Source organism: Leucoraja erinacea, chromosome 27 (genome assembly GCF_028641065.1).
Source record: "Leucoraja erinacea ecotype New England chromosome 27, Leri_hhj_1, whole genome shotgun sequence".
Lineage (NCBI taxonomy): Eukaryota > Metazoa > Chordata > Chondrichthyes > Rajiformes > Rajidae > Leucoraja > Leucoraja erinaceus.
Window position 1 is genome coordinate 9,784,236 of NC_073403.1, and position 18,580 is coordinate 9,802,815.

Below are 18,580 nucleotides of genomic sequence, written 5' to 3' on the forward strand. Positions count from 1 at the left end.
CCATGGAGTTGTAACCTAATTTGAGGATGTACATTCTTGCTATTGAGTGCAGCGTAGGTTCACAAAGTTAATTCCTGGGATGGCGGGACTGTCATATGATGAAAGAAAAGAGCGACTGGGCCCGTTTTCACTGGAATTTTGAAGAATGAGAGGGAATCTTATAGAAACATATAAAATTATTAAGGGATTGGACACGCTAGATGCAGGAAACAAGTTCCCGATGTTGGGGTAGTTCAGAACCCGGGGCCACAGTTTAAGAATAAGGGGTAGGCCATTTAGAACTGAGATGAAGAAAAACTTTTTCACACAGTTGTGAATTTGTGGAATTCTCTGCCACAGAAGGCAGTGGAGGCTGATTCACTGGATACATTCAAAAGAGAGTTAGATAGAGCTCTTAGGACTAGCGGAATCAAGGGGTAAAGGGAGAAGGCAGGAACAAGATGCTGATTGTGGATGCTCAGACATGAAGGGCCAAATGGCCTACTCCTGCAACTATTGTCTATGTATCTATGTAACCACCCTTTGTCTCCTGAAGCTCTAAGATGATGTAATTTAACTTATTTAGCTCCATGTCAACAGAGACCAGTAAAATCTCACCATGATAGGCCATTTCAGTGAAATGAAAAGTTTTCCTAAACCAATTGAAATGGAGAAAATGATAAGAAATGACAATGAACCCATTAACCAATTGGGCCAAAGAGTCTGTTTCTGCGCTGTGATCCAATGATACTAAAGTTTGAAATAAATGGGGATAATCTACTTTCATAGGTTGGTGAATTGGAAATTAGTAAACTTAATGTTTATGAGTAAATCCCAATATGCACGTCTCTAACTGAATATATGGTCCTCTATGTACTTTTCACTATCAATGTACAAATCCCTGTCTATACAGTGCATGGCAGAGCTCAGGGCAATAGTGGAGAGAAACCTAGGGGTACAAATGCATATTTCCTTAGTGGTAGTGGCACAGGTAAACAGGATGGTGAAGATGATGTATGGCAACCTTGTTTTTAATCCGTTGAGGCATTGAATACAAGAGTTGGTTAGACTGCACTTGAAGCATTGTGTGCAGTTCTGGTTGCATGCTATAGGACAGATTAAGCTAGAGAGAATGCAGTAAAGATTGCACAAGAAAAGTATTTTACCAGGATGGGAGAGATTGAGTTATAATTTGAAACTGGGTAGGCTGGGGCTGTTTTCTCCGGAGCAAGGGAGGCTGAGGGGTTATCTTACAGAAGTTTATAAATTTGTGAGACTTTTTTTGGGGAAGTATAAAACTAGAGGGCATAGTTTAAGGTGAGCAGGGGAAAATGAAAGGGAATCTGATGGGCAAATTTTTCCACATAATGGCTGATGGGTATATGGAATGAACTGTCAGATAAAGTGGCAGATGCAGGTATAATTACAATTTTTTAAAGAGACATTTGGACATACATGGATAAAAAAGCTTTTGGGGATATGGGCCAAATGCAGGCAAATGGGACAAACTGAGGTAGGTGCCTTGATTGGAATGGATGAATTGGGCTGAAGGGCCTGTTTCCATGCTGTATAACTGACTCGGTGATATTGCCTTTAAAGTTTGAAATAAATGGGAATAATCTACTTCCATAAGCTGATTAATTGGAAATGAGAGCATAAATTTAGGACCATCGTAAATTAACAGAGTGTTTTCTTTAGAGAATTGTTAGAGCATGTGATGCCCTACAGGAAAAGATGATGCAGAAAATTTATAACAACGTTTAAAATACAAAATAGAAAAATGATAATAATTTAAAAGCCCATAATCAGTTGGTAAAAAGGATCTGAAATTAGTTTGATTATAGAAGACAGAAGGGTGTTTTTCGTTCTGAGGGTCTGACATGAGGTGTTCATCAAAAGTTAGCATTGGGACCTCTATTTTTTGTCATACATATTTTTATGATTTGGACAAAAATGTAAATTATATGATCAGTATATTTGCAGATGGCATGAAAATTGGTGGAGTTGTGGATAGTGAGAAAGGTTATGAGAAAGGACACAACAGCAATCAGATCAGTTGGAAATTTGGGTAAGAAATGGCAAGGTGATTTTAACCTGGACAAGTGTGAGGTGATGCATTTTAGGAAGTCAAATGCAAGAGAAATGTTTACAGTCCCTATGGAGCATTAATGTACTAGAGATATCTTGGAGTGAACACCGTAGTTCTCTGAAGGAGGCAATACAAGTGGATGGGGTAGTAAAGAAGGCGTATGCACTACTTGGTCAAGGCACCTACTATAAAAGTTGGAAAAAGGGTCTCGACCCGAAACGTCACCCAATCCTTCTCTCCAGAGATGCTGCCTGTCCCGCTGAGTTACTCCAGCAGTTTGTGTCATTCTTCGATTTAAACCAGCATTTGCAGTTCTTTCTTACACATAAAAGTTGGAGAATCATGTTGCAGCAGTATAAAACTTTAGTTAGATCAGATTTGGAGCAGTGCATGCAGTTCTGATCACCACACTGCAGGAAGGATGTGGAGGCTTTGGAGGGGATTCAGAAAAGGTTTACTAGGATTTTGCCTGGATTGGAGTATATTAGCGACAATAAAAAGTTGAGCAAACTTGGATTCTTTTTTTCTGTAGTGTCAGAGGCTGAGAATAATTTTGACAGAATTTTAGAAAATTATGAGAAATATAAATGGGAGACAGTTAAATCTTCCCCCCCCCCCCCAAGATGGAAACGTCAGATACTAAAGGGCATAGATTTAAGGTGATAGGGGATAACTTTAAAATACATTTGTCAAGCAACTTATTATTTGTACAGTGAGTGGTAAGTACCTGAAATGCACTGCCAAGGGAGATGCAGAATCAGACATGACAGCAACATTTAAGAAAACAAGCAGGCAGGGAATAGTGGGATATGGACCAAGTACAAGCAGATGGGATAGTTTAGATCAGCATCATGGATAGCACAGACATGCGGGTTGAAGGGCGTGCTCCTGTTCTGCACTGTTCTATATAGAATAATGGCAAGAAAATTGCTAAACAGGTCATTCAATCTACAAATATAACCCTCAATGCATAATTCTTTCAGAATCTGAACTTGTAAAAAAAATATACAGGTGATAAAAATGTGCACAGGACCATCCAGACTATCAAATGGAAAGTGCATAGTTCTACGAAAACATAGTGGAAGCATACTACATTATTTTACATTGAATATTGCAAGGAGTAAACAATTTTTTAAATAAAAGCCTACATTTGAGATAAGCGTATTACAGGTGCACAACCTTTTATCCGGTGTTCCGGAAACCAAAAAACTCCGAAAACCGGCCATTTTTTCCAGGATGTCGTCTGCACACCAAAGCTCGCGTTTGGCGCCAAACTTGACCCGAAACGACCCATGGTCAACCCAGGTCTGTACTACTGTAGCGGCTGCCTCCTCCCCGGAGACCGGGGAGACACTTAAACATCTGTAAATCATTGCTTAAATGTTAGTCAGTTAGTTTGGAGGGCTTTTATGTGAAGGGGGGGTTGAAGGGGTAAACTTTAATTCTTAGTCCCCTACCTGGTCGGAGAGACGGGGAGCGGTCAATGCCTTACCGGGTCGCCGTGCAGTAAGCTCCGCAGCGCTGTGGCCGCCAACTCCCAGCTGGGGCTGCGGGCGTCCAGCGCCGGTTGTAGCTCCGACCCCGGCAACTCTACCCCTGGCTGCGAGGCGCTCCAAATCCAGCGCCGCCCGCGGCCGGACGCCCCCCACCCCAGCTCCGCAAATGTTGGGAGTCAGCGGCGTCGCAGCGCTGGGATACCAGCGGGAAGCGGGCAATGCCTTACCGGGTCGCTGTGCGGTAAGCTCCAGGGCGCGGAGGCCGCCTTCTCCCAACATTCACGGAGCTGGGGCTGCGGGCGTCCGACCACGGGCGGCGCTGGATTTGGAGCGCCTCGCAGCCAGGGGTAGAGTTGCCGGGGTCGGAGCTACAACCGGCGCCGCCCGCGGCCGGACGGAGCCCCCAGCTCCGCGATGTTGGGAGTCGCCGACCAGGTAGGGGACTAAGAATTAAAGTTTCCCCCTTCACCCCCCATCCACCACCACCACATAAAATCCCTCCAAACGAACTGACTAACATTTATGCAATGATTTACAATGATTCCCTGGTCTCTGGGGAGGAGGCAGTCGCTCCAGACTTTTCAAGCCGCCTGCGCTACCTACCTAATATATGCTAAAAATCTTCCATTCGGAAATCCGAAAATGTCCGAAATCCGACAAGTGTCTGGTCCCAAGGCTTTTGGATAAAAGGTTGTGCACCTGTACTGAAATATTGAGGAACATCAAAATGAGTGACATGGAACTTTGGAAAGGGAATTGGTCATTCAGTTCCTAGAGGTAGTTCTGCTTTACTCTTTAGTTATGTCCCCAAACTTCAGCTACATCCCATAGAAACACAGCAAGCAGGTGGGGGGCATTCAGGCCTGTGCAACCGTTCAAGGTAATCATGGCTGATCATCCATTTCAGTGCACTGTTCCTACTTTCCTCCTATATTCCTTAACCCCTGTAGCATTAATAAATACATCTAATTTCTTCCTGAATATACTTCGTGACAGTCTCCTTTCTCTTCAGTGGTAGATAATTCCACAGGTTCACCAACGACTCGACAAAGACATTTCACCAGATCTGTTTTAAATGGCACACCCTGAATCCTGCAGCTGTGATACCAGGTCCTGCCTCTCTAATCATCAGGAATAAATAGTCTGTGTAATCCTGTTAGAAACATATGTTTCTGTGACATTCCCTCTCATGCTCCAATACTCAAGGCCGAATCGACCCAATCTCTCCTCAAGCATCCATTCTTTCCAGTAAAACTTTGTTGCATCCTCTCCGTGACGAACTTCCTTCCTCAAATAAGACGTCCAAAATATGCACATGAAACTCCGGCATCTCACGAAAACCCCAGCACTTGTGCACTGAAGGCCATGCTTGTACACTGAAGGCCATCATACCATTTGCCGTCCCAATCACTTGCCGTACCTGGATGATTAATTTCACTGACAGGCAAACAAGGACACTCAGGCTTCACTACACGCTCCCCTTTCCCAATCCATCGCCATATTTAGATAATAATCAACCTTTACATGTTTGCACCAAAGTGGATAACATTATATTTATCCACATTAAACTGCATCTGTAATGCATTTGTCCAACTTGTCTAAATTACAATGGAGTCCATTTGCATCCATCTTTCAATTGATATCTCTCAGTTTTGTGTAGGAAAGAACTGCAGATGCTGGTTTAAATCGAAGATAGACACAAAATGCTGGAGTAACTCAGTGATAAAGGCAGCATCTCTGGAGAGAAGGAATGGGTGACATTTTGGGTCCCGACCCTTCTTCAGAACTCCGTTTTGTGTTGTCGGCAAACCTGCAAGTGTTATTTACTTTCCTCACCCAAATCATTGATGATATGTAATGTAAATAGCTCGGCCCTGTTCACTGATCCATGTGGCACTCCAATAGTCACCGTCTGCCCACCTGCTTATCCCTACTCCCATTTCCTTTTAGTCAACAACTTCTCAATCCATCCCAGTATATTACACCCTAAATCCCATGTGCTTTAATTCTTGTGAGACCTTATCAAAAGCTTACTAAAATACAGTATCGCTATTGGTTTTCCTTATCTATTCTACCAGTTACATCCTCAAAACAAAATTATCAGATTCCCCGTTGATAAACTAATACCGATTCCGTTCACTCCTGTTGTGCTCTCCAAATGTTCTGCTAGTATAATATACACCAGCATTTTTATAGTTATATAATAGACACCAACATTTTCTCTGCCAATAATGTTAGGGTTATTGGTCTATAGTTACCTGTAACTCCCACTCCTTTGATTTTCAAATATTAGGCTTACATTTGGCAGTCTGCAAACTTCAGGAACTACTTCAGGGTCAAAGCATATTGAATGATGATCAATATATTTACTATTCCCAGAGCCTCTTCCTTTAGTATTATGGGATGCAGAGTAATAAGCCATGAGAAACTGTCAGCCTTTAGCTTCATTAATTTCCCCAGCACTACCTCTTTATTAAGAGCGATCTTCTTCAGTTTGTCCCATTCATCAGACCTTTCGTTTCTAAACATATTTGTGAAGTTATCTGTCCTCCTTTAGATAAAGGAGGACAGATAACCAATAGATCTAAAGTATATTTAATTGCTCAGCAATATATTTATTTACAATCGTACCTCCCCCCATCCCCCACACACACATCACTAACAATAGGGGATCTACCCTAGAATCAGTCACGCAGCACGGAAACAATCTTACCATTGCTGACCAAAGTGCCCCCATCATCTAAGCTAGTCCCATTTACCTGCATTTGGCCCATGTCCATCTAAACATTTTCTATCCATGTACCAGTCTAAATGTATTTTAGATGCTGTTAATACACCTACCTCAACTATTTCCTCTGGTAGCTCATTTCATATACTCATCAACTTCTGTGTCAAAAAGTTGCCCCTCAAGTTCCTATTAAATCTTTTCCATCTCACCTTAAATCTATGCCCTCCAGTCCTTGAGTTCAAGTTCAAGAGAGTTTATAGTCATACCATTACCCTGGGAAAAGGGCTGTGTGCATTCATCCCAACATTGATCATGGGGGGGGGGGGGGGGGGGGGGGGGGGGGGGGGGGGGGGGAGGGGAGGGGGGGGGGGGGGGGAAGCGGAAAGGAAGGGGTGGAGCCAGTGGGCTGAGGGAGAGCTGAGAAGAGGAGGAGAAATTAAGCACTACCTGAAATTAGAGAATTCAATGTTCATACCGCTGGGGTGCAAACTGCTCAAGCGAAATACGAGGTGCTGCTCCTCCAATTTACGGTGGTCCTCACTCTGGCCATGGAGGAGTCCGAGGACAGAAAGGTCGGATTTGGAATGGTAGGGGGAGTTGAAGTGCTGAGCTACCGGGAGATCAGGTTGGTTATTGCGAACCGAGAGGAGGTGTTCGGCGAAGTGATTGCCAAGCCTACGCGATGTGGAGCAGATGACATCTAGAGCAGCGGTGTGGAGCAGATGACATCTAGAGCAGCGGATGCAATAGATGAGGTTGGAGGAGGTGCAGGTGAACCTCTGCTGCAGCTGGAAAGATTGCTTGGGTCCTTGAAAGGAGTCAAGAAGTAGCATTTCTTGTGGTTGCAAGGGAAAGTGCCCAGAGAGGGGCTGGTTCGGGTGGGAAGGGACAAATTGACCAGGGAGTTACGGAGGGAGTGGTCTCTGCGGAAAGCAGACAGGGGAGGAGATAGGAAGATGTGGCAAGTGGTGGGGTCACGTTGTGGCAAGTGGTGGCGAAAATGACGGAGGATTATTTGTTGTACGGCTGGTAGGGTGGAAGGTGAGGACAAGGGGGACTCTGTCCTTGTTACGAGTGGGGGGGATGGGGAATGAGAGTAGAGTCACGGGGTATAGAAGAGACCCTGATGAAAGCCTCATCTATGGTAGAGGGGAACCGTTCCCTGAAGAATGAGGACATCTCCGATGCCCTGGTGTGGAGCACCTCATCCCGGGTGCAGATGCGGCAGAGGAATTGGGAGTAGGGGATAGAGTCCTTACAAGAAGCAGGGTGGGAAGAAGTGTCGTCCAGATAGCCATGGGAGTCAGTGGGTTTATAGTGGATGTTGGTCAGGAGTCTATCCCCTGCGATGGAGATAGTGAGGTCAAGAAATGGTAGGGAAATGGGGGGGAAGTTAGTGGTGAAATGGATGAAGTCAGTGAGTTGGGTGTGGGTGCAGGAGGTTCCACCACAACCCTCTTCTTCATTCCAAGCATCTAATTAGCTAGCTCTAGATGGATTCCATCCAGAGCAGCAGCCAACCATACAGAACCTTATCAGAGGCCTTACTGAAGTGCATATATATAGTCTACAGCCCTACTCTTGATAACCTACTTGGTTATTTAGAACATGGAACAATACAGCACAAGAACGGGCCCTTCGGCCCACAATGCTGACCGTTGCTAGGACCATCTCCCATCTACCCGAATAAAATCCAAATTCCTCCATTCCCTGCACATCAGTACACCTATCCAAAACTCTTAAATGCCACTTTCGTACCTGCCTCAACCACCGCAGCGCGTTATGGTGGATAATTCACAGCCAACAGTTTCATCATCTTGAATGACCAACGGCAATTTTAGGAGTCCAATTCTGGTATGGCATTCAAACATGACCTTTAAGAAACAGTTAGACAGGTACGTGGATAGGACAAGTTTGAAGGGATATGGACCAAACGCAGGCCGGTGGGACTAGTGTAGCTGGGCCATGTTGGCTGGTGTGGGCAAGTTGGGCGGAAGGGCCTGTTTCCACACAGTATCTTTCTATGACTCTAACAAGATGTTTATTTGGAAAGAAGTTAAATTGCTGGAACTATACATTGTATTTTTCCGTTGATTTTTTAAGAACATTATATCTAAAGGGAAAGTGGCTGGGCTATAACTAATACAGCCTCTAATCCAAGCATCATTCTGGATGGGCTGAGACCCGTCTGAAGAAGGGAACCTATTCCTTTTCTCCAGAGATGCTGTCTGACCCGCTGAGTTATTCCAGTTTCTTGTGTCTATCTTCAGTTTAAACCAGTATCTGCAGTTTCTTCCTATACATACATCATTCTGGTAAACCTCCTCTGGCTCCTTTCCAAACCCTCCACATCCTTCAATGGGGCTGTTTCTATTACCAAACGAAAATCCATCAATGCAGTGAGTAATCTTTGTAGTGAAGTCTGGGACATTTTGACCATATGTACTGATCGAATAAATCAATGTAGAACCATTTGAGACCTTGAAAGGATTTCTAGGTGATATACAAAGTTGATGTCTGGAAAATTACAAGTAGCATATTAATATCTAATGTGCAAGGTTCTAGTGGAAGGTTCTAGTCTTTCATGGAGGCAAGATTCCCGTTTCCTTCTTGATACAAATTCCCACGTGGGTATTGACAGCACCAGAAACAATTAGATTGCTTCTAATCTCAAACTCCAGTGATTTATGAATTGGCTATTATAAAATCTGACTTAATTATCAGTGTCGCCCACAAATAAATACTCGTATACAAATTACAATCGCGATCTATCGCCAAATAGGAACAACATAAACAAAAGGCAGTTACAACATCAGAGTTTAAAAATAATCAAATGTTTTAAGTAACATGAAGGCTCCGCGTTATAAACTGGAGTGTGGGGATCATTTTAAATGAATACTAGAGGGGTTTGAACGCTATTTTCGTTCAAATCTCAGGCTGTAGTTTCGTTTAAGGATCGGGGCCCAGGTCTTGGATTCAGCCTCGGACTTTCTTCGCAGCGGTTGCCGTTTCCAGGTGCATTGGAAGCGGTTCGATGCCCGTGTGGTGATCGGCGCTGGTGGCCCGGGGCCGCAGCTTGTCCCCCGGCTCTCGTTCACCGTTAGGCCGCGGCTCGGCTTCCCCTTTAGGCCGGCGGCCTGGCCTCCTCCTTCCCCACTCAGCCGGGCTTCCCCCCGGGGAAGGAGGGGGGGGGGGGGGTTCCCGGTTCCCCCGTCAACCACGCCCGTCCCGTTACCTTTCCATGTCCGCCTCCGACATCGCGCCGGGCTCCGGAGCCATCGCCACATCGCAGTCACCGGCCGCCATTTCCAGCACCTGTAGCCGGGCACCGGCTTCCGGAACAAGGAGGGGAGGGGGGGGACGGCCCAAGAGCAGCCCCGCGGGAGGAGCGGCTGTACTAGCGTCGCTGCCGGGACGGTGCTGCCCCTGCCGCTGCCGGCTGGTACTGCCTCCCACCACTGTCCCCGCCGCTGCTGGCTGGTACCTTGTACCTCCCCAAGAGTCCACCAGGGACTATACTGGAAGTGGGACAATTTTTACATTCTGGGTGGTACTGATGGCAGGCTGGTTATGCCAATGCCAATGCCGCTGCCGCCTGGTACTGCCCCCACCACTGTCCCCACCGCTGCCAGCCAGTGCTACTTCCTGGCGCCTTTGGCAACGACTCTTGGCAATATTAGCACTGGCAATGGTTGTGTCAATTCATATAGCACTGACAATGGGTTGTGTTAATTCTCACAGCAGTGGCGGCAATGGTTAACATCAATACTGCCAGCACTGGCAAAGGTTGGTGTCAGTACAATCAACACCGGCAATTCATGTAGCACTGGCAAAGGTTGGCATCAGTACTGCCTGCACTGACAATGGTTGGTATCAATTCTTGTAGCACCGGTAAATGGGGTGCATAAATTCTCACTACACTGGCAATCATTGGCGTCAATTCTTACAGCATGAGCATTAGTTGGTGTTAATTATTACAGCACTGGCAAAGGGTTAATTCTATAGGCAATGGCAATGATGACATCACTTCTCATAGTGGTGGCAATAAATAACCTCAATGCAGCTAACACTGGCAATATATGACAAAAGTTCTGGTTGACGTACCTATTCAGTATCTAGAGTTTCAGATGTAATTACTGTTCGATCAGCACAAATAAATATATAGGAGACAACTGGTGGAAGAATATGATAAAACTCAAAATACATCTTTTTAAAACTTTTTTGGTCCAAAAACAACAACAGATGATAAAATACAATTGCAATGGTTACAATACATAGTTTAACTCAATACTTTGGGAGAAAACAAATGGTTCCATAGAATTGCACGTTCGTGAGGTGACAACAAACACATTTGTTGAGACAAGGTATTTTTGTGAATATTCTGAAAACTTCTGAAGACAAAATGCAGATACTCAAAGCAGCCTTCTTAGTCTGCAGTATTTGGAGGGTGGTTCTACAAACACCCCAGATATTGTTTGACAGAACAAATATGACCATGACCATGAAATATGACCAGTCAAGAATCTCTGGTTTCCTCCCACGTTAGAAAGAAACACAGATTTGTAGGTTAATTGGTGTTTGTAAAAATTGTCTATAATGTGTAGGATCGAACTAATGTATGGGTGATCACTGGTGTGCGTGAATTTGGTGGGCCGAAGGCGCCTGTTTCTACATTGTATCTCTAAACTAAACTAAAATCTTCACTCACTATACCAAGCAATTTACATTCAATTACAAAGTGTCAATGTCACTGATGTTTAATCCTCAAATACAGCATCAGTGAAGGGTTTGAGATGGGGTGCAGCCCCTCAGTATTTAACAGATGGATCCAAGACTGTGGTCCCTCCTCACAAAGCCTCTGTGGTGGATGCACGGAGCTGCAGTCTGTCCCTCAGTACATGCTCACACACCATGCAATGTACCAGTCAGTGGTATTTGCTTGCTGACATATATGTTAAACAAAATAAATAAATAATAATAATAATCACAACGCTAATCTAATAAAAACAATACTGGTGCTATAAAAGTTAGGACTGAGATGAGGAAAAACTTTTTCACCTAGAGATTTGTGAATCTGTGGAATTCTTTGCCACAGAAGGCAGTGGAGGTCAATTCACTGGATGTTTTCAAGAGAGAGTTAGATTTAGCTCTTAGGGCTAAAGGAATCAAGGGATATGTGGAAAAGGCAGGAACGGGGTACTGATTTTAGATGACCAGCCATGATCACATTGAATGGTGGTGCTGGCTCGAAGGGCCGAATGGGCTACTCCTGCACCTATTTTTCTATGTTTCTAGTCCGTAGATGTTTATAATTGATGTTGGTGTTGTATAGTGTTTAAGAATTTGAAGGTTGTTGGGAAGAAGCTGTTCTTGCACCAGTTGGTCATGGTTTCCAGGCTCCTATACATTCTTCACGATGGTAGGAGTGAAAGCTGTGCATGGCCAGGATGGTGTTGGGCCTTTGATGATATTGGCTGCCTTTCTGAGGCGCCACCTCCTGTAGAGCCCTCTAATGGTGAGGAACTACACTACAGCCACCTTGAGGGAAGTGCGCGTGCGGTATGACTGAGATTCTTGCTGTGTATGAAGAATCTGACAGGAAGGCCCCGTCTCACCACCAACCAAGTGAGGACTTGGTGTTTGGCTGTGAGTTCTGCTGAAGATTGCCAAAATGACTTTGAAAGTCTGCTTGGGAAAGCATCCAGCAGGATCTACCACCTCCCTCTCTTCAAATATATTCTAGGCAGCTCACCGATTGACATATGTTTTTCCGCAGAAACATTTCTACGTTGGAGGCGCTACAACAGACAGAACATTCCTCGGCAACTATGCTTTCATCACACCAGTGTATATGTAGAACCTCAACACGTCGTAACACTTAGTGCTTGCGTATCTAGGACCTGTACACAGTTTGACACAACTACACACAGTGCGGCCATTAGATTAGAGGATACATTTGGTGCATTTCTCTGTCCATCCATCCGTCCGTCCCCCACTCTTTTCTGGAGATCTGTAGACCATGTCTGTAGAAGCACGGTGCATTTTGGAACTCCAGATGAAATGGGAGATGGCTTGGGTGACGGTGTGGTGCATCACCCGAGTATGGGTCCTACCTGTATCGTGTGCAGCAACACCAGTTTCCTGCTGCCACTGAGAGGGATCACTGGCTAAATGGTCAGCACAATAATTACAGCTGGACATTTCCATGACATTCCCAATTGCAAGTTGTCCACGACTCATTTTAGCCCATGAATCCAGGTGTAAACCAATATAATGCTGCATTAAATAGTATCGCATTAAAACATTTTTTTTTTCATAATTGTTTTTATGGGGGATCAGATTAGATGTTACACACGTTTAGCACCCCTAAAAATGGATGAAACAACTTTGGAGACGTAGAGTCATACAACATCCAACATCCTTCTGAAGTCATGTCCTCTTGTTTGAATCTTCCCTATTCTCAAAGGGAAAAGCTTGTCCACATCAACTCTGTCTATCCCTCTCATCATTTTAAAGACCTCATCAAGTCCCCCCTTAACCTTCTGCGCTCCAGAGAATAAAGACCTAACTTATTCAACCTATCTCTGTAACTTAGCTGTTGAAACCCAGGCAACATTCTAGTAAATCTCCTCTGTACTCTCTCTATTTTGTTGACATCCTTCCTATAATTGGGCGACCAAAATTGTACACCATACTCCAGATTTGGTCTCACCAATGCCTTGTACAATTTTAACATTACATCCCAGCTTCTATACTCAATGCTCTGATTTATAAAGGCTAGCATACCAAAAGCTTTCTTTATCACCCTATCTATATGAGATTCCACCTGCTTCACAGATTCCTGGTAGACAAAAATGTTGGAGAAACTCAGATGATGAGGCAGCATCTATGGAGCGAAAGAATAGGTGATGTTTCGGGTCGAGACCCTTCTTCTTTCACAGATTCCTGGCACTGTCACCACCAACATAAGTGTTATCTTTACAGGCACAAGTATGACTTGTCTGGGTGTTACCAGCACAGACAATGACTGCACCTACCCTGCACGCACAGGCTTCTTGAACAGGATCCCATTATCTACAACAATGGGTGGCAAGATTAGGGAGCCTTGCCAGGAAATAAAAGGAAGCATATGACAGATATAGGCAACTACACTCGAGTAATTCCCCTGAGGAATGTAGAGGGTGTTGGAGAGTCCTTAAGACTGAAATTAGGAGGGCAAAAATTAATAATTGATTAAGGAATATTCTAGAAGTATATTGGGACAAAAATTGCAACTTGGGAAAGACTGGGACTCCTTAGAAATCCAAGGGGTACTCTACACGTGGAGACATGGTTGAGGTCCTCAATGATAAATTCTTGTCTCTATTCACCAAGGAGAAATACATGGAGAGTTTGAGTTCAGGGAGAAGAACGTTGATTGTCTGGACCATTTCAGTATCATAGAAACATTGAAACATAGAAAATAGGTGCAGGAGTAGGCCATTCAGCCATTCGAGCCTGCACCGCCATTCAATATGATCATGGCTGATCATCCAACTCAGTATCCCGTACCTGCCTTCTCTCCATACCCCCCGATCCCTTTAGCCACAAGGGCCACATCTAAATCCCTCTTAAATATAGCCAATGAACTGGCCTCAACTACCTTCTGTGGCAGAGTTCCAGAGATTCACCACTCTCTGTGTAAAAAAAGTTTTTCTCATCTCGGTCCTAAAGGATTTCCCCTCTATCCTTAAGCTGTGATCCCTTGTCCTGGACTTCCCCAACATCGGGAACAATCTTCCTGCATCTAGCCTGTCAACCCCTTAAGAATTTTGTAAGTTTCTATAAGATCCCCCTTCAATCTCCTAAATTGTAGCGAGTACAAGCCGAGTCTATCCAGTCATTTTTCATATGAAAGTCCTGACATCCCAGGAATCAGTCTGGTGAACCTTCTCTGCACTCCCTCTATGGCAATAATGTCCTTCAAGAGTGTTGTATTGTCTTATGTCCTAAAACAGAACAATTAAATTCTTACCTAGATATTAAGACGATATTAAGGAGGTGCGAGATACCTTGGAACACATTGATTGAAAGATATACTATGGAAACAGTCCTTTTGGCCGACCGAGTCCATGCCGACCATTGATCAAATATTCACACCAATTCTGATTCTCTACTTTCTCATCCACTCCCTACACACTAGGGGAATTTTACAGCGGCCAATTAGCCTACAAACCCAATCTCCTTTGGGATGTGGGAAGAAACTAGAGCACCCGAGGAAATCCACGCAATCACATGAACGTGCAAACTCCACGGTCAGGATCGAACCCGGGTCTCTGGCTCTGTGAGGCAGCAGTGCTACCAGTTGCGCCACAACTTAATTAGCCTCAGGCAGAGATGAAGAATGGAGGACAGCTTTATGTTGTTCCTTTATTTTAAGGGGGGAGCAAGGATGTCAAGTAACTACAAGTCAGAGAATATTTCATCAGTAATAGTGAAACTATTGGAGAAAGTCCAAACAGACAGGATTTATATTCACTTGGAAAGGTAAGAACTGATTAGGGTTATTTAGCTTAACATAGCGTAGGGAAAATCATGTTCCACTAATTTGATGAGTTTTTTGAGGGGCTATCAAAGGAGATTGATGAAGTCCGGATGGCTGATGTTGTCTACATGGACTACATAAGGCATTTGACAAGGTCCTGCATGGTATGCTGGTCCAGAAGGTTCTGGCACATGGGAGCCAAGGAGATCTGGCTAATTGGATCAGAAATTGGCCTAGTGACAGGAAGCAGAGGGTTGTGGTGAAACAATGTTTTTAATTTCTGAATAGAAGTCTGTAAACAGGGGTGTACCCCAGGGAGTGGTGCTGGAATCTTTGCTATTTGTTATATGTATTTAAAACTTGGTTGTGAATGTAGGAGCTGTGATGTAAGTTTGCAGATGACATGAAAATTAGTTGTGCTCTGAATAACCAGGAAAGTTGTTTTAACATTCAGCAGGATACAGATCAGTTGAAAAGTTGGGCAGGGTTTGGCAGGTCAAATTTTATTCCAACAAGATCAGGTGATGACTTTTGGGTAGTTATCTAGGGGGACGACATACATAAACAGTGGTCGACGGCACAGTGGCACAGTTGTAGAGTTGCTGCCTTACAGCACCAGAGACCCGGGTTCGATCCTGACTACGGGTGCTGCCTGTATGGAGTTTGCACGTTCTCCCCGTGGGTTTTCACCAGGTGCTCCAGTTCCCTCCCACACTCCAAAGACGTACAGGTTTTAGGTTAATTGGCTTTGGTAAAATTGTAAATTATCCCTAGCGTGTAGGATAGTGTTAGTATGTGGGGATCACTGGTCGGCGTGGACTAGGTGGGCCGAAGGATCTGTTTCCGCGCTGTATCTCTAAACTAAAACTAAACAAAGGAATATTGATGAACTGAGGGACTTTGGGGTTCAAGTCCATAGTTCCCTGATAGTGACAATACAGGTCGATAGGGCCGGGAAGAAGGTATGTGGCAAGCTTGCCTTCATAGTTTGGGGCATAGAGCATAAGAGTTGGGACACCATGTTGCGACACTTGAAGGACTGTGTGCAGTTCAGAATCACCATATTATAGGAAGAATGTGATTGCACTGGAGCGGAAGGAGATTCACCTGGATGTTGCTTGGGGACTTTAATTAAGGTGATATATTGCACAGGCTGGGCTTGTTTTTCTTGGAGCGAAGGAGGTTAACGGGAGACCTGATAGAATTATATAAGATCACGAGATGCATTCACAGGGTAGATAGTCAAAATCATTTTCCCATGATGGGGGATATCAAAAGAGCAGAGTTTTAGCGTAAGCACTAGGAGTTTTAAAGGGGATCTGAGTGGTAACTTTTTAACGCAGAGAATGGTTTGAACTGGAATACACTACCAGAGGAAGTAGTGGAATAATGAATGAATACATTTATTGGCCAAGTATTCACAAGCAAGGAATTTGCCTTGGTGCTCCGCCTGCAAGTGACAACATGACATACAGTGACAGTTAGGGATGATACATAAAACATTAAACATTAATAATAAAACATTATTGATTAAACATGTGAATTAAATAAAATACCAGAGCAAAAGGAGGCTACAGATTTTTGGTTATTGCAGAGCTACTACTCGTGGAAAAAAGCTGTTTTTTTGTCTGGCTGTGGCAGCTTTGACAGTCTGGAGTAGCCTTCCAGTGGGAAGTGATTCAAAGAGTTTGTAGCCAGGGTGAAAGGGGTCAGAGGTACAATAGCAGATACAAATAAGATACAATTACCAGGTTTAAGAGACATTTAGACAATACTTGAATAGACAAAGTGGAGAAGGGTGTGGTTCTCATGCAGACTGGTATGAATTGTGTTTATGGGAAAAAAAGTCAGCATGAACATAGTGAATCGAAGGGTCTGTTTCTGTGCTGTATGAAACACATACATTATCTTGTGGTGGCATTAGTATAGGTTGAATGTACAATTAATCAACTTGCTATGTGAACAGCAAGAAAATGTCCACATTTCTAAAGTGATTCTACTTAAAAAATTAAGTTCAGTCAATATAGTTATGTTTTATTGCATTTTTTGTTGTGTTTCCTCTCTGTCAAAAGTTAGCATTTTTAGACATCTGCTCCTGTGATATTTATCTAAGTGGTGCTGTGGATCTTTTACAGTAGCTTGAGAAAGCTGGTGAGGAGGGCCACATGATGTTTACTCAGATAATGTTTCCTCTCAAAGACGGAACTGTTGATTGTGCAGCACTTCATGAGTTCTGCCTTGCACTATCGGCCTGAATTGTTGTACTAAAAGTCTCTGGAATGTACTTAAAATTGCTTACATCTGTCTGAAAGGCAAAAGTTGATCCAATATCATTGGATGTAATTGAAGCTGTTTCTGCTACTTTGGAGCATCCTCTACCCAATCATCTGTCTGAAATGTAATTCATCTCAAGTATTAAAAACAAGAAACTGCAGATTCGGAATATCAGAAATAAAGATAGAAAGCATACTAACAGGTTGCATCACAGCTTGGTTTGGGAACAGCTCCATCCAAGCCCGCAAGAAACAGCAGAGAGTTGTAGATGCAGTCCAATCCATCACACAGACAAGACTCCCCACTATTGATTCCATCTACGCTTCACGCTGACTCGGCAAAGCAGCCAACATACTCGTTCTCACCTAGCACATAGCTAACAAAGTCCTGTTCCATTTATCATCGTTACTTTTTTGCATATCCTTCATTCATTTGGTCCATATCTCTCTACATCACTGTCTCGTTTCTCTTTCCACTGACTCTCAGTCTGAAGAAGGGTCTCGACCCAAAACATTACCTTTTCTCCAGAGATTCTGCCTGAACCGCAGAGTTACTCCAGCTTTTGTATCTATCTTAATCAAAGACTTGTCTCTCCCCGGTCATTCCTTCTCCCTGCTCCCATCGAGCAAATCGTACAGATGTTTTAAAGCATGCACCACCAGACTCGGGAACAGTTTCTTCCCTTCTGTTATCAGGCTTCTGAATGGTCCTTTCCTTAGCTAGTGTACTGTCACTTTTACCCCATTGTGGACATTAGACTTTGTGTAACAAACTGTGGTGCTACAATGCGGAGAACAAAATTCTGCACTCTGTTTTTCACCCTTTTGCTCAATCTATTTACTTGAATTTGACTTGATTGTATTATTTGATCTTATTGGATAGTATGCCAAACAAAGTTTTTTACTGTATCTGTGACAATAATAAACCAAAACTGAAAGAAAATGCTCGCAATAATCAGCAGGTCAAGTAATTTCTGTGGAGATAGAAAAAAACAGAGTTAAAGTTTTTGGTTGATGATCTTACATGACTTGATGGGCCGAATGGCCTAATTCCGCTTTTATGCTATATGAGAGCACCTCGGCTCTGTGGTGGGCGCTGTAGGGGGAAATTGCTGGCTTGGAAATTATATTGGGAGGACTGTGAACTCCCTCATCCTTGTGGAGAGCGCTGCCTGTGGGAGGGAAATTGCTGGGTTGGAAATGATGCTGGGAGGACTGAGAACACCTCCAATCCTGTGGGGGGCGCTGTGCCCCCTGCTCTGTGGAGCAAAGCCATGATCTGTGGCTTGGAAATGATTCTGGGAGGACTGTGGGGGAACTCCTCCGGCCTGTGGGGGCGCTGTGTGCGGATGGTGTCCCGGCCTGTGGGGGCGCTGCGCTGTGTCTCCGGCCTGTGGGGGCGCTGCGCTGTGTCTCCGGCCTGTGGGGGCGCTGTGTGTGGATGGTGTCCCGGCCTGTGGGGGCGCTGCGCTGTGTCTCCGGCCTGTGGGG

At 44.2% G+C, this 18,580-nt stretch overlaps 1 protein-coding gene across 1 annotated transcript in view; it reads right to left on the bottom strand.

Moving 5' to 3' along the window:
* The window catches only part of dnajc7 (DnaJ (Hsp40) homolog, subfamily C, member 7), a 41,397-nt gene extending 31,725 nt beyond the window's left edge, over positions 1–9,672 (bottom strand). Inside the window, exon 1 of the mRNA XM_055657000.1 lies at positions 9,528–9,672. Coding sequence (XP_055512975.1) covers positions 9,528–9,598 — 71 coding nt within the window. The 5' untranslated portion in view covers positions 9,599–9,672. The remainder of the gene's footprint in view (positions 1–9,527) is intronic.
* Between the last annotated feature and the right edge of the window lie 8,908 nt (positions 9,673–18,580).